This window comes from Tripterygium wilfordii, chromosome 11 (genome assembly GCF_013401445.1).
Source record: "Tripterygium wilfordii isolate XIE 37 chromosome 11, ASM1340144v1, whole genome shotgun sequence".
Taxonomy (NCBI): Eukaryota; Viridiplantae; Streptophyta; class Magnoliopsida; order Celastrales; family Celastraceae; genus Tripterygium; species Tripterygium wilfordii.
The window spans coordinates 3,386,660-3,408,799 of record NC_052242.1 but is presented as its reverse complement, the minus strand read 5'-3'; the positions used below and the strand labels follow the sequence as shown (position 1 = coordinate 3,408,799).

The window sequence follows — 22,140 nt, the reverse complement described above, 5'->3', positions numbered from 1 at the left end:
TAGTTGGAAAACAATATCTAGTCTATTTGTAAATTGCACTCCCTTACCTCATAACCCACTAATTGCCCGTAGGTGGATGGATACAATTGAAGTTGAAGAGCTGTTCTTAGTCTTTTTGTATATATTGTACTTACCTTCCTAGGAGCAGATGGGCCAGCATCCAAGACCCCATCTTCCTTTTCTGCCTTTATCTCATCCAGTTTCATTAGCAGTTGACGTGATGCAGGATGCTGCATCGAAACAAGCCGAACAAGGAAGTATGGACATCGGAATGTTCCAGTAAGAAGCAGATTTTAGTCAATTCCTTAACAAGAATAGTTAGTTACCTTCTTAGGAGTAGTTGGACCAATAGGAGAGTATTTTTCATGATTTTATCCTCTCGTCGTTCAAACTCTCTCTGAAATTTCCTTTCCAAGGTTATCAACTAACTTGGTCAGATCTTCCAAAATACGTTTCAAGCTTACAACTCTCCTATCGAAAGAGTCCCACTGATCGCTGGGAGTCTGCATGCTTGCTGGGATGTTGGAGGGGATAGCTTGAATCAAAGAAATGATAATCCATGTTATCTATCACAGATGACACCTCAACACTAAATTAACCATACTTGTATGTATGATGGCAAATATATGAACAGTCAAAAAGACTCCTTTGCAAAGATTAACTTCCAAAGTTTCTAAAATTTTCATAATTCACATGCAAAGATTAGAACTTTATAGCTTTCTGTCATTTCCAATGATACATACAACAAGCAAAGATACATCCCTTGTTGTAAACTGATTCAAAATATCCTCAGCTACAACAAACTAGAAAAATCATGGGAAGAAGAAGGCGAGATAACGCTGAACAGCTATATTTCCAAATATGAAGTAGCAACATGACATTTAACAAAAACTGAGGGAAAAATATAAGAGGGTAGGAAACAAAAACTATACTAACAAATACCGCTAATGAAAATAGAACAAAATGGAAAACAAGACCAATACCATCAGAAAGACAATCACAATGTCTCACCTGATACTTTAATATGCATTACAGATTGCATAGAATATAACTCTAGACCTTCTTGTTTCTGGTCTTGAGTGATATTAGGCTAACAAGCCGTTAGTAGTCAATTGTGCTTGCTCTAGTTTTAATCAGTCTAACGACACATAATGATAGTGCATGTCTTTTTTTAAACTAATGTAATAGCATGACTCCTAACGAAAACAATGCATATAGATAATCAAGGAAAACCACAAAATATGATCACAGCAATAGGATATCTCACAAAAAAAAGAAAAACACAACATTTGCCAGCTAAAACATAAAAAAAAAAACAGTAGCAACATTGAAAGGGAATTGCCGAAACTTGAAAAAGATTAGCGATTATATGAAGACCACAATGTGCTATTACTCTAGAACTCTAGGAGTACACCGGCAAAAGGAATGACAATGCACTCAAATACTCTTAACATAAGAAAAAATGTAGTCAAGAAGTCACTCTCATTTGAAAACAAAAAAGACACATTGACAATTGCAAGTGTTTAGTATTCAACAATAATCACATTATCTTAGTGATTAGTGACATATCATACATCTTATTATCCAACAACCTGATTATGAATTATACATCCATTTATAAAGATTGATTTTCAAGGTTCTCTCATGCCCTAGATTAATTTGCAAGCATGAGAACTTTTAGAGCTCTCTATCATTTCCGGTAGCAACAACATGATTATGCATCCGTTCACAAAGACTAATAATCAAGTTTTCTTTCATACCCATGATTAATTTCCAAATATGATATTTTTATGGATGATTTACAAAGAAAAGACGAGAACTTTTAGAGATTTCTGTTATTTCAAACAGCCAAAACTTGATCATGCATGCTTCCATTTCCACGATCCATAAGCAAAGATGAGAACTTCATAGCTCTCTATCATTTCTCAATAATACTTGCAACAACAAGGACATTCCTTGGAGTAACTGATTTCAAGATATTCTCGGCTACAACAAACCAGAAAAACAAGCCGGGGGGGCTGGGAGGAGTGAAAATCAACATTCTTCAGCTAAAAAGAATCAACTTTCAATAAATGGCATGTAAAATTAGGCAAATGTACTCACAAGCTTTTTTTTCCCTTGCAAACACAAAATCAAATGCTAAAAGGGAGAACCAAGAATTACCGAAAAGAAGAAAAATCTGAGGCCAAGTCCGGACCCTTTACTTGCCAAAGTAGAACAACTTGTTAGAGAAGCAAAACTAAATACATAGCAAATAAAATTTAAAGGTAGAGTTGTTCAGTGTTGGACAGTTTAGATTAAGAGTACGGCATCCAACGGCTCTTTTTGCGCAATTATAATCAATTGGACTGTCACCGAGTCAGTCATGAGCTCCATTTCCCAATAGTCTATTGCCAGATTGGGTCCATCCCAGCCTTCCAGGCCCAATCCTGAACTTCTAATCATCCTAGGCCCAACAACCCCCATCCCTACTCTTTTTCTTTTTTTTTTGGAAAAGGTACCGGTCCTAAAATTTTGAAAACAGCCGGTATATACCTCGCCGAGGTGTGGTCGGTAAGTGGTGACCGCAGTGTCAAACGGATGGCTTGATGGATCAACATCCACGCCCCCATCTGGCCATCTTCAAACAAAATCATACGTAGTATATAACTTTATTATACATTAATTGGGCTCATCCCAACCCCTGAGGCCCAATCTCGAAATTGGAATCATTAGGCCCAACAGACCCAAAGAAATCTGATACATTCTTCCTAGGGGTGTCCATCGGGTTTGTAAACCCGGACCGACCCGATGACCCGGACCGACCCGAGGCTTATCAGACGGGTCTGATACCTTTTTTATCGGTCCGGGCCAGACCCGACCCAATCAGTTTTTTATAGAGTCGGGTCTCGGGTCACAATTTATATGATTTTCGGGTTATCGGGTGACCCGATAACCCGGTTGAAATGACCCTTTATATTAAAGGTTGGGCTGCTCCTGGACTTCACTGTGTATTTATAGGCTTGTTTCTTGTGCTCTCTTCCTAACTTTACGATGTGGGATATTGCTTGCCTCAAATATACTGTAAATATAAGTGCATTCAAGTTTCGACACCTGTAAGTTGTAATCCTCTCCTCCTTTTGTTTGCTTTTAACCCTTTATGAAGACCACAAATTTATAGAAAACTTGTGGTGGAAAAGTAAAAAGCGTAATAAATTTAACTTGGCAAATAAAAAAAATGGAAAGAGGAGTATGAGATACTGAGATAGTATAACAAAGAAACCAAAGTGGGATGTCTATCATTTCTCCTCGCTATGTCAGATTTAGTAATTTAGATGTTGTGTGCCTATGCCCATCCTCTCTCCTATCTATGTCATGTTTCACATCAACATGAAATAAAAAATAAAAAGTAGAGAAAATAAATATGACTATGATGTCATCAATCAGAAGGAAAAACCATGTGAATTCATGCAACATATCACTTGCGACCACACATATGAAAGACAAATAGTATTTTGGGATCCCACATCGTAAGACAGACACAGAAGCACAGTCATGTGCTTTTAAAACAACAAACAAACCCATAAATATCTCTGACATTTCTGTTAATGTGAAAGTTCAACCGGGTCGCCGTGTGTAACCGGGTCTAACCCGATAGTCCGATAACCCGGTGGTCTGAAACCCGATAACCCGGATATTCTTAATAGGGTTAATGGTCGGGTCATTCATCTCTTTAAAATTATCGGGTCGGGTCAAACCCGGACCGATAACCCGGGACCCGGACCGATGGACACCTCTAATTCTTCCTGACATTTGGATAATGGTAACCACCGTAACACTCGTCCAGTTCTAAGTGCAGAGGAGGAAGAGGAATGGCGACAGTTTCTCTATCTGCATTATCCACTACTCCACACTCATCTCGCGTGACAAATTCTCACAGGACCCACAAACTCTCCACCTTTGTTCCCATTAGAGACCTCTGCCTCCATTCCTGTAACAAAGTTTCTTTTAGTCTCTTGACTTTCAGGAAGCAGAGAAATGATCAGAAAGTAAGGTCTTCGGAGGAAGAAACCGCAGTCGTAGACGAACAACCAACAACACCCCCGCAAGAAGCACCAGAAGCTGAACAGCCAACTGTTTCCGTCCCTGTCTCTCCCTCAGACAAGCTCACCATGTACTTCCAGGTGCTTTGGTAGTCTCTATATAAAAAAAAGTTATGCTCTTTCTGTCATTCCTTATACTATGTATCCAGTTTTTTTTTTCTTTTTCCTGGGATATACCTGCTGATAATGAGGAAGTAGTGGTCCTTTGATGAACGCGAACCGGCAATTGAGATATTTCTGTGTGTACTACTTATAATGCACATCTGGTGTTTGTTGTATGCCCTTTTCGCTTGGAAACCTTTATATTTGTTGAACTTTGTAAGTTCATTTTTGTTGTTGAGTTTTTCTTTCCCCGAACACTCAATTGGTTTCTAAGTCAAATGGATAAATTCGATCTTTTAACTTTCAAGAGTTTGTTCTGCAAATTCCATGGCGTATATGGAAGTCAGCTACTAGTGGGCATTTTATGAGGTCTAAAAAATTGGCCTGCACCGTTCTTCATGTAGGTTTATGGATATGGGGTTGATTTGTGAGTTTAAGCCTATTCTTATGAGCTTCACAAATAACTAACAATTGAATTTTGCATTCCTGAAGGCAGAGGGAACAATGAGTGAAATAGCTATTCCTAAAGTTACCCGGGCCTTGGAGGTATGTTTTATATACTATCACAATAGTTATTTGTGTGTATCTTCCCCATGGAGTTAATTTTACTGGGGCATACTATGACAAAAGTAAGGCCCTTGCCTCCTCTTTTCATGTGACAAAATATAAACAAAGTGCGGGTTTTTCTTGAATTTTTGTCCAGCAATAAGATTTTTGGTTGATGAAAGGATGAATTTTGGTTGAAACCCCATCGATCAAAGATTTTATTGGAATCGCTTTTGGTTGATTAGATTAATGTTCTAACTTCTAACTTAATTTGGTAAAGTCACAACTGGGTTTAATGCATGTATTTTGAGATCCTGACCGACACCAAAGTGTGTGTGTACTTACCCCAAGTGTAGGGTATCGTCAAGTAATAAACCGGTGAGTCCGGTATCGATCCACGAGGAAGCAATGCAAATTTGAAGTGAATGATATGCAAATGACTAGCTAACACTAATAAACACAATGAATATCAAATAAAAGCAAGTAAAAGAAATGGGCCGAATGACTCGGTAGCATGAGCGATTTTGTAATCAAAGTAAGCACAAATTGGATTTAAAACAATTAATTAAAAACCTAGTCTCTAATCCGTCCCGGTGGTTACTCGGTTCTCATACTCAAGGTATCATTGCAAACACACACAACCATACACAATGCATTGTGTGATACTATCAATCATGCATATGCAAAGAGAATTGGGATATAAGACTTCAATTCATACATGTAGGCCATCGGGTCTCTTAATCTACGATGAACGCAAAGGGATAAGCACCTAATATTATGAATTAATATTCCCCCTTGGGGCTTGGCTTGGCTAACACCCTAGTTTCACACTCAAAGATCAATTAACCATAACTCTCCCATGCACATTCCTAATTTAACCCAAAACCCCATCATCAATACACATAATTAATAGCTATGCAATGAAAAACTCAATTAATTAAGGAAATCATGCAATGGGTTTAACAATTCTCAATCGAACGCATTAGATGCAATCCCTAGACTAGACAATCCAAGAATACAAGCAAATATGTCATTCCCATAGATCCAATCACACAACTATCACGAAATTAAAAGAGAGAAATCGAAGCTACGATTCTTTGAGCATACCTTAAGTAATCGAAACCGAGCACCCACCGTTTGGGACTAGAAACTAGAAAGAGAACTTAGCCACACATCATAATGGACATAAACATCAATTTTATAGATGAAAATCAATGTCTACACACGAAATCACAAGAAACCAAGAAAAACTTAGAGAGAGAAATAGAGAGAAAAAAAACAATACTCCTATGGTGGCTTCATGTTGGAGAAGTGAATGAATAATCATTAAATCTCAACCTTGCAATATGTAGCCGTTGCACTTGCATTATTTTCCAAGTCTAGCTTTGCAAGATTTGAGTTGTCATGTGCACTTGCAGCCATCTTTGACCATTTGATTAAACTTGCACCAAATCTTGACCTTGGTATCTCCAACAATTTTGTCATCTTTGACCATTTGATCAAACTTGCACCAAATCTTGGCATTGGTATCTCCAACAATTTCCTTTTAAATGTGTAGCAACTTGCAGCCATCTTTGACTCCAAAAATCAAGTAAGATCTTCTTTTAAGTCAAAAATTGCAAGCAAGAATGTTGTCTTATGCACAACCATTGGATTCACCTTTAAATGATCATCTTAACCCTTCAAGTCTTGTTGTAATCTAATCCATTCATAAAACAATTCAATCTCGGCCATAGATTAGTGTACCGTTGGAGCTTGTAGTCTTCAAGAATATCTTCATAATCTAAGTCCCGACACCTCACAGCAAAAAGTGCCCAAAAAGTGCTCCAACTTGCCCAATTCAGTCATTTAAGCCCGATTTCCTGCAGAACCAACGGGAAACATGTATAAGGGTAAAATTACTTTATTTAAACACAAATGAATTACTATAAGCACTAGAACCTCCTAATTAGATAGTATTAGGACCTCAAAATAGAGGTCCGGTCAGATCCCAATATGTAGGATTGACATTATATACAAACACAACCTGCAATACTGAAGAATATAGTTGAAATTAGATTACAGTTTGAAGTTGATCTAAACCATTGGGATTATTCCCAGAGATTGACAGAAATCCATCTGATCCACACGAGCTGTGTAAATAGAGGGATGGTTATTGTTATTTTCATCTTAAAGGTTTAAGTCTTACAAAGTAGGAGGCTACTGAACATCTGATTGAGAAAAAAAAATCTGGTTTCAATTTGAAACTAAGTGAGGACATCCATGTATCGTGTTTGGTTAATGGCGGATGCATCTGATGATGAGCTATAATTTAGTCACCTACCATCTAGGCATCTACTGGAATTCTAAATAAAAAATATAACATGTCCTAAAGTCTGATGATAGAAGCTCTCCCATTAATGATGGGTTTATCAATCCATAGGTCTCACTTTTTGAAATTTTTAACTTTTTATTATTCAGTTGCTTGACTTTCTTATCATTGTAGGGAATGGAGGGAGTTACTGATTTAAATGTCCAAATCCTTGAGGGCATTGCAAAGGTTGAGGTGTGTATGACTCTCCTGTTTCTTGTTATATCTCCTTGTAGGAATTGCTAAGTATATCTAACAATCTTAGTGTGGTTCATTGTAGCAAATGGCAATACTACCATATGATAAAGGGATAAATTTGAGATGTAAAAAAAAGAGGATAGGGGATAGGGAAGGGCTTGATTTAGTTTTTGAGGACTTTAGATCAGTAGTGTGACCACAATCTTCGGTTTTCTATGGGATGCTCCTGGATTTCTTTACGGATATTTTCTTTGATTGGCTCATCTGTACTTTAATTAAGTAGTTTTTTTATCTATAGGTATTCCCCCAACATATTCTAGCTAGAGATAGCAGTTGTTAGCTTCAATGCCGCTAATATCTCTCACCCCTGAGGTATCATTTTGTTGTCTTCTCTGTTCCAGTTAGCAAAACAGACAACCGTACAAGCTACAGGGGTGGCTTCTGGTTTGGTTGAGGCCATACAAGGTTCAGGTTTCAAGTTACAAACGCTAAACCTGAGTTTTCAGGAAGAAGAGTATGTCTTTGCTTAAATATGTTTGTTGATTTTACGGTTTTTGTGACTGAAATTTAAACTTAAAAAGAGTAAAAATTGTATCTATATGCTCCATTTTGAGAAGATATTTTGTTTTGCCTGTTTGCTGTTTTAGAGGTATACAAATGCACTGATATGATTATGATGGTCATTGCTGCTGCTATGTTGTAACCTTAAAGTTTGCAAATATGGTAGAATAATTTTAGTCCCCAAATAGCTTTCCTAAGACAATTCCTTCAAGTGTTTTCCATTGATGAAACCATTTTATGATTTATGACTGTTTCCTCGAAACAAGCTTATACAATCAGAGAAATTAAAATTTATTTCCAAGAAGATTGTCCTCTTGGGAAAACCTGAGCATACCAATTAATCACATCGAATAACTTGCATATAGAGCTTTAGCTTCAGTGTACAGTTTAGCAGAACCCAACCTTAGCTGTTAGTGGAATTTAAGCTGACAGATTGTTGTTGAACTTGTATGGTGAACTTATACAACCCAGAACTAGTAAGGATAATGATTCCTATTAAGCTATCTGAAGCAAGTTTCCGCCAGAATTCGCAAAAGTGGATTCAGATTACAACAAATACGTGTTAAATGGTCTGGGGAAAACCAAAGTCAAGGTTCCTGATCATAACCATTTTAAGCTGAAGAATAAGACTACAGAGTACGGATCTCTCCCATCCAAGTACAGCCATGTGTAAATTATGAGATAATACTGTAGCTCTGGGATAGATAGATGAAAGATTGTCTGGCTTTCCATGTTTGTGTGAGCTGGTCATGCCATAATATAACTCCCTTTGCAGGAAAAATGAAATAATTGCTTTCTTGTAGAGTTGTAGTAGACTAGTAGTTCGACCTCTCTGCTTCTGTAGACTGTAGTTGGTAAAATACTGAAATGTGATGTGTTAATGTCTTGTACATCAAGTTGTCATGTTGTGACCATAGTCAAAGACTCCAATACCTCCTTTATATGTGTGTGTGTGTGTATATATATATATATATATATATATATATATATATATATATATATATATAGAAAAAGAGACTGAATGTATGTGATAAATCTGGCTAAGGCGTGGATGAAGATTGAGCTGTTATCCAGTAACATAAGAGTCATAGACACAAACGACAAGGTTCTACCTATGTAGATAAACGTAAGTGGGTTAGCGCCAGATATGATGCCAATACTTAGATATTCTTACTCCCCAACTACAAGGAAGAGTCTGGAGATTCGGGCCGGTGAAACAGTGAACTTGGTCGTCAAGGGTTAGTACTTTAGTATCGCGAAGCATGAAGTTGGGTCCTATCCTTTGGTTTTTGGATTGATTCAAAGCAGTAGGTTAATATTGTTACAGCAATCTGGATCCAGCTGTTCAATATTTGTCACCTAATTCTTTGAGTTGACATCACCATATAAATTGACATGTCACAAATATCTGGAGGCTGGCCACTGATCTTGATTTCGCATCCCAAGAAACATGTCCCATGGACTGACTCTCCACACTTGCTTCGGCACAACTACAAATGACTGGTTTACTCGTGCAAAAGCAAAAATTAATACTCCTCCTCCTTAGTTTATTTTCTAGTACCTTGTCCAGGCCATTATACACCACCAACTACCTAACTTCATTAATGTAACCCCACATTGATGCTTTGAAAATTTCAGTGCTTGTGACATCACATGTGCGGAGAAACAGAGCACCGCTCTGGCTCTGGTTCTGGTAAGGTTCTTAAGTAAGTAGAGAGAGTCCTGCCTGCAGGCCAGTTGTAATCTTAATCCTAATACTTACTGATCTTCTTTGCCATGTAAAGCACAAGCCTCGTTCACAGTCATATACCCAAATGGAGTGAAAAGTCCCACTCTGACAGTCTCTTCTACAAATGTACTGATTGGTCATTTTCAATATAAGGTGAATGTACCTAGCTAAGAAACCCATCTTTTGCCCATATTTATGTTCGATGGTGGTGTCATGTGACTATGTAAAACCCAAATTGGTATCCTCCAATTCATCATCAATGCCAAAAATTATTAGCAGACCATAAAACAAAGAAATATCATATAAAATACTACAAGATATGGTTCCAGTGTCCAGACCCAAGTTGCATGAAATTTTATCAGATGTCGGTAATTAAAATAATTGAGAGGGTACACTGTCTTTGTGATTATATATACTTAGAAGACAACAGTCCTCGGGCATGTGCTGGTCGAACCCATGTAGTCAGACATTTTTTATTTTGTTTTTTGAACTGCTATCAATAACTCATCATCTCGGTGAGCTGGTGTAGCTGGCTAGCACTTGGCAGGCTCTTTAAATTAAAATGAAACAGCTAAGTTGTTTCTCACTTTTCACTGCCTTTTTTTTGCCTCGAGTCCTTGACCACTCTATATATATACCCACAAAGCTAGATATCTTCTTTCAACCAAAAATCAACACTAAAGTGGTACTGTCATCTACAATGGCTCTCAAGCTTCTGCTACTCCTAGTGGCAACTCTTCTTCTAGTGTCTACCAAGGTATGTATATGTATCTCATTTTTTCCTCCTTAGCTACACTTGGATGTACAAGTTTTGTGCTTGATTTTTGGGTTACTGAAACTCACAACTATGCATCTCTTAAATTTTCTAGGCCTTCCCATTTTTCCCAAGTAATGATGAAGAATACAGTACACAGGTAATCTTAGACGAATGTATACATTATTACAGTGTAATTTTGGATTAATTTCTTGTCTAATGTTCTGTGTAGGCTTTAACTGTAAGCCCATCAGTCCCAGTGCCAGTGCCAGCACCTGCGCCGGCTGTCCCAGTGAAGGCACCCACTCCTGCACCGCTAGTTAAACCATCACCACCACCACCAGCGGCCCCGAAAGTTCCCACTCCTTCCCCTCCAGTAAACCCTCCTACCAAACCAATGCCTAAAATCAGGACAATAGCCGGTACTACGTCACAACTACTCTTTTTTTTTTCTCGCTTTTATAAAGATCTATACTTTCAGGGTTTTGGTGAATGAATCGTATAATGTGTTTGGTGAACTGTTCTTGTGCTTGTGCTTGTGTGGGCAGATTGTGTTCCTTTGTGTGGAGAGAGGTGCAAAGCACACTCGCGGCCGAATGTATGCCAAAGAGCTTGCAAGACTTGCTGTGTTCGATGCAAATGCGTGCCTCCGGGAACTTACGGCAACCGAGAGATGTGTGGAACTTGCTACACTTCCATGATGAGTCGCAACAGACCCAAGTGCCCCTGAAATGCTCTGTCACTTCTCAAGCCTACTTGATTTTAGTATTGAAGTAAGCAAGTAGTTGGTTTGCTAGTAGTAATCTTTGTCAGACGATATTCAGTTCATAATATTATTAGATTTTGTCTAGTCATGATCTGTACGACTGTAGACTGTAATTTAATGCGATTCTAATAAAATAATGCTTTTTAGAAGTTTTGTTTACCTTTCCCCTTTCTTTATGTAATTAATTGACATTAGTCTATTTATATCTTATTTTATGTTCAAATCTATGTCCCATTTAAATAATCATTGATTATAAACACATATACATTACACTTAATATTTAACACTTCAACAAGTGAATCATTGATTGAATGACAAATCACATTTTATATAAGAGATCACTTACCCATTAAGTTATGGGTTCAAATCCTACCTCTTCTTTAAATCTTTGTTTTAAAAAAAATAATTCAATATTTTATATTAATTGAAGGTTATATTTTGAGGTCTCAAGTATTATTCGTTATTTTTTACAGTGTTAATTGAATTTGAGATGATCAATTAATCAATGGTCATTTGAACGCTAACCAAATGAGGCCCAAATTTTCAACTAATTGTTTTATATGGGCTGGAGCGCGTTTGTGCGGCCCAAGTCAGGCCCGACTCTGAACCAAGCGGCCAAGAGCCGAAATTGCACAAATTTTTGTAAAGGCAGGCACCAATACACGAAAGAAGAAAAGATATTGGGGAGAGACGCAGAGAGAAGTGAAGCGGAAGGTGATCACAAAACGAAAATGGCTGAAGAGGCGAGAGAGATGGTTTTGTAATTCTTGGTGTGTTCCTTCACGCAGTGTACAGCATCTTCGACATCTACTTCAAGACCCCTATCGTCCGCGGAATGGATCTCGTCACTCCTCGCTTCTGTGCCCCTGCAAAGCGCCTTGTGCTTCTAGTTGGTATCTTCTTAAGCTGCTTCCGTTTTAGTATCTCAACTTTTTTTTGCTGGTTTTGTATTTTAATTGGTCTTAGTAGCCTCTCGACTTCACGGGTTTGAGTATTGGAGCAAGTGGCGATGGCTATTTTTCTTCGGTTAGTTTCATTTGAATGTGATTCTCGATTATTTAATTTAACATGTATAAGAATGTAGTGATACGTTTGAGATAGAGATAGCTCTTGGGGAAGATAAGTGATAGAAAATTATCTAAGATTTCCTGGCATTACAATGTCGAGAAGCTGCCGCTCTGATGCAAAAAAAAATTGAGAAAATTGAAGTAGGAAATGCTAAATAGAGAAACAGGTGGCTGAAAAAATATAGATATAAGTAATAAAATTGATAAGATTAGCCAAGAGCCAAGCTTTGGCTTTGGATTGGATTGAACGGTGAAAGAAAACCCTTGTATGGGGACTCAAACAAGTTTTTCCAATGAATTCGTGTAGATACGCCAAAATGTCAGAGATGGAAGCTTTTTTGATGATATCAGTGTAGGAAGGGTCCTTTTCGAGCTCACTCTCAGTTTTAGTTGACGATTGCTTATATCTATAAAGAGATTTGGGTTTTGCATTATATTTATAGTATATTATGTTAAAACGGAAGGTGTGCTTTTATATAGCATAGCAAACTGACTGGATTTTCCATTTAAAAGGGACGAGCATACCTTTAATTGGTATTATGAAATGGGATTCAGATGTGAGCTACCTTTAAAATTTTTGAATATGCTACATAAGTTATGGATTCTGTTAGTATTATTCAATTATATGTTTGTTTTTTTGTGGGGGGAAATGTAAATGCAGCGGATGGGTTGCATGCTACACATTTTTTTAGCCAAACTCAGAAGGAGATTTTAGAGCACTGTTTCTCTGAAGTGTAATTAAAATGAAAGGTAAATGGGGTGTATCTCATGCTCGGCCTCCCACAGAATCAAGGCCTGGACATGTTGCGATAATAGCTGGTTTTATGAGGATTCTAGTGCAGCTACTAAAGGTAGTTGTTTTTTATCTTATTTTGGAGGACCATATTGTGTCTTGTATTGTAGATTTTTGTTTGTTTTCTTCAATCAGTTATATTGCTTTCTGCATGCTGAAGACTATTTCCCCTTGTATTTGCAGGTTGGAAAGCTAATCCGTTGAATTTGATTCAGTTTTAACCGAAGCCGGCATACATTTGCTTTTGGTAGCCCAGACATAGTTCCTTCCAATATTTTCTGCTTTCTTGCCACATAGCACCTGGAATACATATCCACATGAGTTTGAAGACTTTGCAACTGGTTTGGCACAATCTTTGAACTCAAATGGTTTTGTCTCATGAAATTTGATCCCATTGTCATTTTTTTCTAGTAGGAAGCTAAAGAAGTGCAAGTAACAGTTTTGCTTACAGGTAGCCTCTTTTCGTGTTAAGAAACATTCGCAAGTATTGTTTACTTCTTGCAGCATTTTTTATTAGTTTCCTTATTTTTCTATTTATGTTTTGTGGACTTGAGTTTGTGCATGAAGTCAAATTTGCATCCCATCGTCCAATCAGTTTAATAGTTATTGCCCTACTATTGGCAACTATTCAGAAATTTGAATTGGGATATATGCATCTTAACTAACTTCTCGATGAAATTCCTGGTTCTGTACATCTTTCCTTAATGTTCTCAATCTTGTTTTACCTTCGCAATCTACTCTCATCCATGTCTTTAAGTGTATTCGGCTCTTATTACAACTGTGATAGCTGACCATGATAATGTCCATTAATCTCATCTTTTGAGGAAACCTGATACGATCAGAGGTTCACTCATGTTCATATTATGTTTCTGAAAAGATGCTGATGTAGGAGGACCATTTATTTTGTTTTTTTTTTTTTTTTATATTTGTTTTTTTAAAGAGTGGAGAAGGTTTCCCATTTAGTTGGGTCTTTTTTTTAAGTCATTACATTTGTATAGGCCAGTCAGGTTTAGGAATCCTAAATTTCGTTAAACCAATTGTTGTAAATCTCTAGTTAAAGGCTTGCTTTGCCTCAAAAATCAAAGACGAGAGTTTTTTCTTTTTTTTTTTCAAAAATGCAATAAGAGAGATTCTTTACACATTCAGTGAGAGATTGATGCATGCTCAATGAGAGGCTGAGAGGGGAATGCAAGTTTATCCGACTCTACCTGAGTGATTTAAGGTAATCTAATTCAATTCAGAAGTTCAAAAATTATGTTCCAATTTTAGACCTATGAATTGGGAGTTTTAGTCCCAATGTTTCTTGAATTGGGGCTTCATTGGGGAGTTAGGGTTCTGGTTCGCTCAAGCCTAGTTAAAAGCTATATCAATAGTTTAAAAACTACATCAATTGAGTTGTTGGTTGCTCAGAACCGTCTTTCATACCAACTGATGTAGTCTTTAAACTAGACCCAGTGCCAAGACTCTTCATTGCACCCTGTAGTCAAGAAGCCTCAGAAGTAACTCCCCAGATTACTAATTACAAGCCTTTTGGTACGTTTCTGATGTGCTCTGATTTCAAGTGTACTTGTATAGACCCTGTGGCAATTTCAGAGTTATTGTTCGCTATGGACTCGGAAAGTGGAGTAAATCAAGTTACTCCTGGAAAATGGCGAATAGGAGACTACGGGAGCATTGTGGAGCGCCTAAACTCAAGAATGTGTGGCTTAAGGAGATCTCATTGCTCTATCAAAGGACAAGAAAATCACTTCAAGCTGTGATAATCTTACAACTAGAAGCGATTGGATTTAGAATAAGTCAGGTAACTGAAATTGTTTCCTCTACTGCAGTGCTGCATTACCATGTTCTCCATCTTATCTAGTTATGTTAACTCCTTAAGATTGTGTTAATATGGTACATGCACTAATTTCGATTGTATGTATCATTTTGGAATTCTGTGCATCTACAGCAAACAAGTTCCATCAACACTTTGATAGAGACAATGGAAAAATGGGAGGATTCTGTGCTATACAGGAAAAGTGTCTTGATCCTACCAAGAAACTGAATGAAGTGAAGATAACAATGGCACTCCTAGAATGGTACAAGAAGTCAAATCATAACAATGTAGGTTACTATGACAGTTACAAGAACCGGGGAAGGAGAATTGATAGGGAGGTTTCTATGCCGAAGAGAGTTCTCACAAACTACTGGAAGAAAAAGGTTTGAAGAAGCCGAAAGAAGGCCTCAAAATGAAGGGCCATTACTGCGGATATGATGGCTCGTTGCAGGAACAAATTATAGACTGATGGTCGAACCACTTGGCATAGCTGAGTACTATGGAGAGAGAGAAGGACAAAAAGAATACAAGACCAAAGGAAGATCAAGACATTATATTCAGTTAGAGAAATGACTGGAGGTGGAAGCCAATAAACCTGAAGGCTCCCCATATCTTCTTAAGAAACAGAATGTGGAAGCCATTCTATCAGAGGATTCATGCTTCTGGGGCAATGTGGAGGAGGCTACCACTTCATGTAGGTTGTTGAAAGATTTACTAAAGAACTGTCAAGAGACATTCTGATTGAGTTGGAGAAGTAAGATTTTCTGAGCAAGCACTTTTGTGGAATGGTTGAAAGGGGATTACGATGACAATTTCATATGATTTACCACTCACCGACTTCATGAAAACTGGTAAGTTTAAGGGATATCCAAGTGGTTGCTTTAGCTTATAGCTTTCTAGTAAAAAAACACTCATGAATGTGTTCTTGAGAGGGAAAAAAAAGGAATGGAAAGGAACAGCTGTCTATTGGCTTAGGTGGTTGTGAGTTGTGAATGCTTTTGAACTATATTTAGTAGATATTTGCTGTGTCCATCTGTTTTAGGGATTTCTAGCTGTGTGTGAGGCCACAGAACCCAATTTGAGCTAGCTGTTAATATCGGGGATGTTGACTAAACTAGGAACCATCGGCCTGAGCTGGGACCAGCCCCAGCTAGCACATGCTCATGCATGTAATGCAGGAAAAAAGTACAAGCAAAAAGCAAAGACAGTCATGTTACCTTTACCTAATCATTGATTATCAATGGAAGCTTATAACGGTTACATTACATGACATATCATCTAACAATTCTGAGTCTGTCTTTTGCTCCTTATTTTACTCTTTTTTTTTTTATTGCCGCTGAAAAACAAAAACCGCCCCACATGCATGCAGATCTTTTATTTGACACTTTTTTCATCTGGTATGACAGAATTCCCAAAATATAACTTACTTTAATATGGAACAATTAATCTCAACTTATTAAGCATCAACATCGAATCCAAGATATATGTAGAAAGCACATAAATTTTGATCATGATCAACAGACAGCTGGTGCCATTATGAAGTGCCTTTAGTATTCCCATTAACAATAAATGAACCACCTCTTTCACCTAAAAAGTTTTGCCATATAATTTGATCCTTGTCGCGTACTGGTAGGAATTCCCATTCATGGCTTTAATACTTCTTCTAAAAATTACGTTAAATTATGATTAAAAAAATATATTATAGTTTATGAATTATAAATTAGTGTTTAGATTTTAACTTGGAGGGTTTTGAGAGAGAATTAGAGTTGGAATAGGCCCCACCAATCCCTTAGACACGCATTGGTATTCCCGCGTTGATGAAGTGGCAGCATCAGCATGTGAGGAACAGAAACTACACGACGTTTCCGCCACAGACAATGTTGCGACTTTCTAGCTCATTAAATCGGTCATAAGTCATAACCCATGTTTCATGATCCAGACCCGATCATGGGGCTTGGGAAGTATGGTCATTTCAACGGCCGAAGCCCCGAACTGAATGATGGGCCCCGCTTCATATGCACAGTTCCCGTGATTGGTGGTGTCCAATACTAGCGCGTGTAGCCCACTCTCATTCTAACCTACTTCAGTACTCCTAGGTCCGGCCCGTTAAAGCTTAAAAAAGGTTCAGTGTCTCTCTCCCTCTGTACTCTCACTGCCAGTGCCAGAGCCAGAGCCAACAATGGGGACTACCGGAGCAGCAGCAGCAGCACCAACACTGCTCTTCACTCTCGTCTTGCTCTTGGCTTCTACATTTCCTAGTGAATCGAGGCTTACTTATGACTTCTACCAGAAATCCTGCCCCAGGTTCAACCAAATCATTCAAGACACCATAACAAACAAGCAGATCACCAGTCCTAGTACCGCAGCCGGCACACTCCGCCTCTTCTTCCACGACTGTCTCCTCAATGGCTGCGACGCCTCAATTCTCGTTTCCTCCACTCCTTTCAACACTGCCGAGCGGGACGCCGACATCAACCTCTCACTACCCGGCGACGCCTTCGACGTCGTGGTCCGTGCCAAGACTGCTCTCGAGCTCAACTGCCCTAACACCGTCTCCTGCGCCGACATCCTCGCCGTCGCCACTCGTGACCTCGTCGTTATGGTCGGTGGTCCGTTCTACAATGTCCCACTCGGCCGCCGGGATTCCCGCTTCTCGAAGGCTTCCGTCGTGGAAGGGAATCTTCCGAGACCGACAATGCCCATGTCACAAATCATCAAAATTTTTGAATTGCGAGGGTTTTCGATCCAGGAAATGGTAGCTCTGAGCGGCGCTCATACAATCGGATTCTCTCATTGCAAAGAATTCGCTAATTTTGTTCAAAACGACACGCATTACAACCCCAGATTCGCCAAAGCACTCGAAAGCGCTTGCGGCGACTACCCCAGAAACCCAACATTATCCGTCTTCAACGATATCATGACTCCAAACAAGTTCGACAACATGTACTTCCAGAATCTGCCGAAAGGGTTGGGGCTTTTGGAGTCGGATCACGGGTTGGCAATTGACCCGAGAACGAGGCCGATTGTGGAGATGTACGGGTCTGATCAGGACAAGTTCTTCAAGGCATTTGCTGCTGCTATGCAGAAGCTCGGCCTCTATGGAGTCCAGACTGGGAGAAAAGGAGAGATTAGGCACAGGTGTGATGCTTTCAATTGAAGGCCAAGGAGTGAATCGGAATGGCTTGCCTTGAAATTGTGATTCTTTTTCGTTGGGTGTTGAGAATTTGATGATATATAAATGTATACAAATGTTCTGTACCACGTTATGATGATACTGAGGCGTAATTATACATATTTTTCTTTTTTTATTTAAGTTATGGTCTGATGGAGGCTTCAATTTCTTCTATTTTGATCTCCTTTTGGGTTCAATTTCTCCATTTCTCAAGTTTGGATCTCCTTTTGTTGTTCCAGAAAGATAAAGGGAGTAATTTGGTATTTGTTTAATTACAGATTTGTAATGGGATAGTGTGCTTGTTTCGGTTTTGAGAATTGAGAGGATTTGGTTTTTGTTTTGAGAGAACAGAGAAGTAAATAGAACAGTTTTTAAGTGCATAGAGAGTTCTCTGTTTAGGGAGACCATGTTGTAGGCATTGGGTAATGAATGTCTTTGGGCGAAGGAATTAATCCCTACTTTTGGATCTGGACGGTTGAAGAGACCCTTTGCATACGGTCATATTAGCTTATGATGTTTAAGAGGATCCCTCATTTAAACCATTCACAACAAAAACTCTAAATTTACAATAAAAATATACTTTTACATATTTACAGTTTCTCTAACAGTATCACTACTCTACACATACTCTAAATCATTTAAATATTCATTTATACTATCAATTTTTATTATTTTAAAACACATTCTAGAATTCATTGTTTTAGTTTTAAATCTATTGTTTTTGAAATTCTTTTGAAAAAAATAGTGAAATTAAGATCCACTCAATCAAACTTTCGACAATGGATCTTGGTAGAAAGAGCTTTATGCGGTGATTCTGAATATGTAATTCTTTAAAAATCTAACATGTAGTTTGAAAGTTAAAACGTTTTAAAATTTCGTTTAAGAGACTTGAACTCCCATGTGCTACTACTATATGGACTACTTAGTGTATGAGCCAAAAATCGTTTGCCCGAAGTACGTAAGCCCACGATGAAAGACTCACGAAGGCCTGGGTCAAGTAGGACCAGACGTCCGTCTGAAGATAAGCCCAAGATGGGCGAACTCAAGCCCAAATGAGACGAAGGCCTGTGATTGGAGTAAGAGCAGGAATATACACGTAAGGCCAAGAGCCCATGATGCTAAGTAAGTACCATTTTGGGCCGGAGGCCCAACCAAAGCCCAAGGGTCGAAGTTCGTCCGTACTGTCAGCACATGTTAGTCACGAGAGTTGAAAAACTATAAATAGAAGAGGAGTCCCTCCTCATTTCATTCTCCAGAACTTGGTATCTCTCTCCCTCTCTCTCTAAAAGCTATTCACTTCTCTCACTAGAATATTTTTCATTGTTGTCTGACTTGATCGTCGGAGCTTCCCCAACCTACACCACACCGGTGCCCAAGCTTCACGGTCGACACTCTCTTTGATCTTGCAAGGTTGTCATAAGTCTTGACCGACAATAACAAATTGATTGTAGATTTTTGGATGTACACCTAGCACTACTGTAACTTCTCACCTTTTTTTTGGAACGGGCTGGAAAGACTGGGATTTCAAGTATTGGGCCTTTGAATAGATTGAGTTTCGCCGAGATGTGGATGGACATTAATTCTACCCCGTTGTGGGTAGAAAAGAGTGATCATGAATTTTACTCGTAGGATCTTGGGAAGAACGAGTGAGAATTTACTCGTCGTGAATGGGAAACAGAACCTGCAGATGGCACAAGAAAGGAAATGCAACTTTTGATCACTAAATTGAACCTAGTCAGATATTTCGGGGATAAAAAATTGTCTTTCCCTTATTTTCACTGTTTGATCTTTTTATTGGATACTTTGGTGTGTGTTGACTTGTCTTGTTGGTTGATATGGAACTGGATCCTCAACATATTGCTAAAAATGGTTAGCTTTGTTCATTGGCATCTCATGATTGGAAAATATTTAGTGGGAGGCGCACACCACGTCATTGTGATGACTGATGACGTGGTGCGCATCACCACTGAATGCATGGCATGTGTCCCCTTTAATCCCAACTGGATTCAATTGAAGAAATCCAACAAAGTGATTTCACTCGCTCTCATAAGAAAAGGAAGATCTGGAGTTGAATGCATCCAAGCGAGAGATACATACTTCTCTCCTCAGTATCTCTCCAATCAATTCAATCAACGAGGTTTCCAGGTTTACATTCTCCAAAAAGTGCTGCAGAGAAATGATAGCTGAAGCAGATGGAGTTGTATCAGAGAAGGAGACTGGGCAGAAGTCGTCAACTGGAACTGAGATCCTTCTTCAGTAAGGGGTTTTTGTTTTTGTGCTAGTCTCTTGTTGTTTTTCGGACTTGCTTTCCTTGGCTGTAACTTATGGTCTTCACTCTCTCATTCTTTAATAAAACCATCTCTGATTTATATTTAAAAAAAACAAGAAGAAGAAGAGGGATCTGACTGGAATCGGAGTTAGAACTAGTCTGATGATTCTATGAGGGACCTTCTCTGATGATTCGGCAGGAGGAAAGAGTCAACACTTTGACAGACCCACTAAAAATGATTGGGGTTAGAAATAGTCTGAAGCTTGCATGCCAAAAGAATTTTGATGGTTTGAAGATGTGGTGGGAGAGAAGGTTTTTTTAGATGAATAGAGAAGTGAAGATTGAAGAGACAGTGTGATGTTAGCGCGTGAGACAAATAGTTTGTCTCAGGGAGGTACTTTGCTGACTGGGTAAAAGTAGCCATGTGTCGAATATTTAATGGAGCACGCGCACCGCGTCAGCATAATGATGTGGTGTGTGGCTCCCACTAAATATTTTCTCCAAAAATTCAGCAAACCTGAAAAAGAATACTGAAAGTTATGAAGGTATTTTTGTTGTTTTGGTTTCAGCCTATTTTATCTTGCGCCTATATGTTTCATTTTCTATTACATTTTACCTTTTTTTTGAGAAGGAAAATAACTTCATTAACATAAAACTTTGTGAGCAGCTACATATTGTAGAATAGATAGAGGACATTCCTCAATAAATAAATCATTCTCAAAAGAAAATCTTCCAAGTTTGGCTAATGCCTAAAAGAACAAGAAAGAAAATGACGTGAAACTTCTTGAATATTCGTAAGCACATTGCTGGAAAGGTGCATCGTTGGATCTTGCGCGTTAAGCTCTGAAATCACCTGTAGTGAATCACTCTCCACAATGATAGAGAAAAACCCAATAGAAAGAGCAAATTCAAGAACATACAAAATTGCCCCAGTTTCTAAATGGAAAGTTCCTAAACCAGCCCACCTGCCGAAGAAGCCAGAGCCAAGTACATCACCGGATGAATATCAGATTACCATCCCAAATCCCAAATTGTTCTCCCTAATGGCTACATCACAGTTGAGTTTAAACATTCCCGGATCAAGGGGCTTCCAAGGATGTTGAGTAACACCAACCCGTGGGGCAATTCTCAGAGATTGTTGCTCAAATTCTTCCAACAAAGTTCCAGCCCGTGTCACTAAATTATACGGCAACGTGCATTGCTCTTCCCATAAGGTTTTGTCTCTATTAGACCATAAGTTCTAGAAAATTAGAGACCATAAGCACATCTATTTTAAGTCAAAATCATCACATACGTTGAAACATGTCAAAAAAAACTACCACCATCTCCGCAATGCAGCCGTGCCTCCCATCCCATAATTGTAGAGAGTAGAATCTACAATTAAAGATTTATAACGTTGAGCCACCAACAACCTGTGAACATGACAGAGGAACCAGGGTGAGTTCTGAGCACCGGTGTGGTACCTGCCAAAGACACTCTGACGCTTAAGGAAGTCGAATGCTCTTTTCAATAAATAAAAGAATGTTAAAGAAGTAAATGGGAACTCATCCAGAATATGAAAGAATGATTGGGATAGGAGCAATGTCGAAGAGAGATTATTCCAAAGAGTTAGTCTACCTAAGAAGAAGCCCAAGAACCCGATCCCCTACCCTTGGTGAGATTTTGCTATTTATGTTACAGTATGAGGGACACATGTCCAAATAAGAGTCGTCCGATCTTTATCCAAGTTATCGTTAGAGACTGACTTCCTTCTCTTTCAAACCTAACCTAACCCTTCTAACGCCATCCTATGACCTGTCCGATCTTTATCCAGGTTACCGTTAGAGACTTACCTCAGTTGTATCAGCGGAGGAGTTGAGAATATCTTCCTATGTCAGAGGTGGATCGGTCTGAACTTTTATCTTCTCGTCTAACCATCGAGGGGACTGCTTTCTG

The 22,140-nt window shown here is 38.6% G+C and overlaps 3 protein-coding genes, 2 long non-coding RNA genes and 1 pseudogene across 5 annotated transcripts; 5 read left to right on the top strand and 1 right to left on the bottom strand.

The window, feature by feature from the left end:
• Positions 1–106: 106 nt before the first annotated feature.
• On the bottom strand, positions 107–2,219 carry LOC120009887. Its single transcript, XR_005470758.1, has 3 exons — positions 2,164–2,219; positions 327–535; positions 107–230 (listed from the first exon to the last, which is right to left on the bottom strand). It is a non-coding gene; the product is annotated as an uncharacterized LOC120009887 (long non-coding RNA).
• A 1,577-nt stretch (positions 2,220–3,796) lies between these two features.
• LOC120009886 lies at positions 3,797–7,961 on the top strand. The gene is made up of 4 exons (XM_038860613.1): positions 3,797–4,163; positions 4,677–4,730; positions 7,216–7,275; positions 7,680–7,961. Exons 1-4 carry the CDS (start codon positions 3,852–3,854, stop codon positions 7,806–7,808), a joined length of 555 nt encoding a protein of 184 aa, XP_038716541.1. The 5' UTR covers positions 3,797–3,851; the 3' UTR covers positions 7,809–7,961.
• Positions 7,962–10,169: 2,208 nt separating this feature from the next.
• Positions 10,170–11,245, top strand: LOC120009010 (gibberellin-regulated protein 14-like). The gene is made up of 4 exons (XM_038859434.1): positions 10,170–10,325; positions 10,438–10,482; positions 10,555–10,744; positions 10,871–11,245. The coding sequence occupies exons 1-4, from the start codon at positions 10,269–10,271 to the stop codon at positions 11,050–11,052; spliced, it is 474 nt and encodes a 157-aa protein (XP_038715362.1). The 5' UTR covers positions 10,170–10,268; the 3' UTR covers positions 11,053–11,245.
• A 479-nt stretch (positions 11,246–11,724) lies between these two features.
• LOC120009685 lies at positions 11,725–13,396 on the top strand. The gene is made up of 3 exons (XR_005470730.1): positions 11,725–12,114; positions 12,817–13,006; positions 13,132–13,396. It is a non-coding gene; the product is annotated as an uncharacterized LOC120009685 (long non-coding RNA).
• A 946-nt stretch (positions 13,397–14,342) lies between these two features.
• On the top strand, positions 14,343–16,029 carry LOC120008676 (annotated as a pseudogene).
• Positions 16,030–16,928: 899 nt separating this feature from the next.
• On the top strand, positions 16,929–18,110 carry LOC120008468 (peroxidase 31-like). Its single transcript, XM_038858791.1, has one exon. The coding sequence runs from the start codon at positions 16,944–16,946 to the stop codon at positions 17,919–17,921; it is 978 nt and encodes a 325-aa protein (XP_038714719.1). The 5' UTR covers positions 16,929–16,943; the 3' UTR covers positions 17,922–18,110.
• Positions 18,111–22,140: the final 4,030 nt, after the last annotated feature.

Excerpts from the sequence above, each read along its gene's own strand:
- LOC120009886 (XM_038860613.1), top strand. The coding sequence starts at position 3,852 with ATGGCGACAGTTTCTCTATCTGCATTATCCACTACTCCACACTCATCT. Across the intron at positions 4,731-7,215 it reads AAGTTACCCGGGCCTTGGAG|GGAATGGAGGGAGTTACTGA; the intron begins GTATGTTTTATA and ends TTATCATTGTAG. Across the intron at positions 7,276-7,679 it reads AGGGCATTGCAAAGGTTGAG|TTAGCAAAACAGACAACCGT; the intron begins GTGTGTATGACT and ends TCTCTGTTCCAG.
- LOC120009010 (XM_038859434.1), top strand. The coding sequence starts at position 10,269 with ATGGCTCTCAAGCTTCTGCTACTCCTAGTGGCAACTCTTCTTCTAGTG. Across the intron at positions 10,326-10,437 it reads TTCTTCTAGTGTCTACCAAG|GCCTTCCCATTTTTCCCAAG; the intron begins GTATGTATATGT and ends TAAATTTTCTAG. Across the intron at positions 10,483-10,554 it reads ATGAAGAATACAGTACACAG|GCTTTAACTGTAAGCCCATC; the intron begins GTAATCTTAGAC and ends TGTTCTGTGTAG.
- LOC120008468 (XM_038858791.1), top strand. The coding sequence starts at position 16,944 with ATGGGGACTACCGGAGCAGCAGCAGCAGCACCAACACTGCTCTTCACT.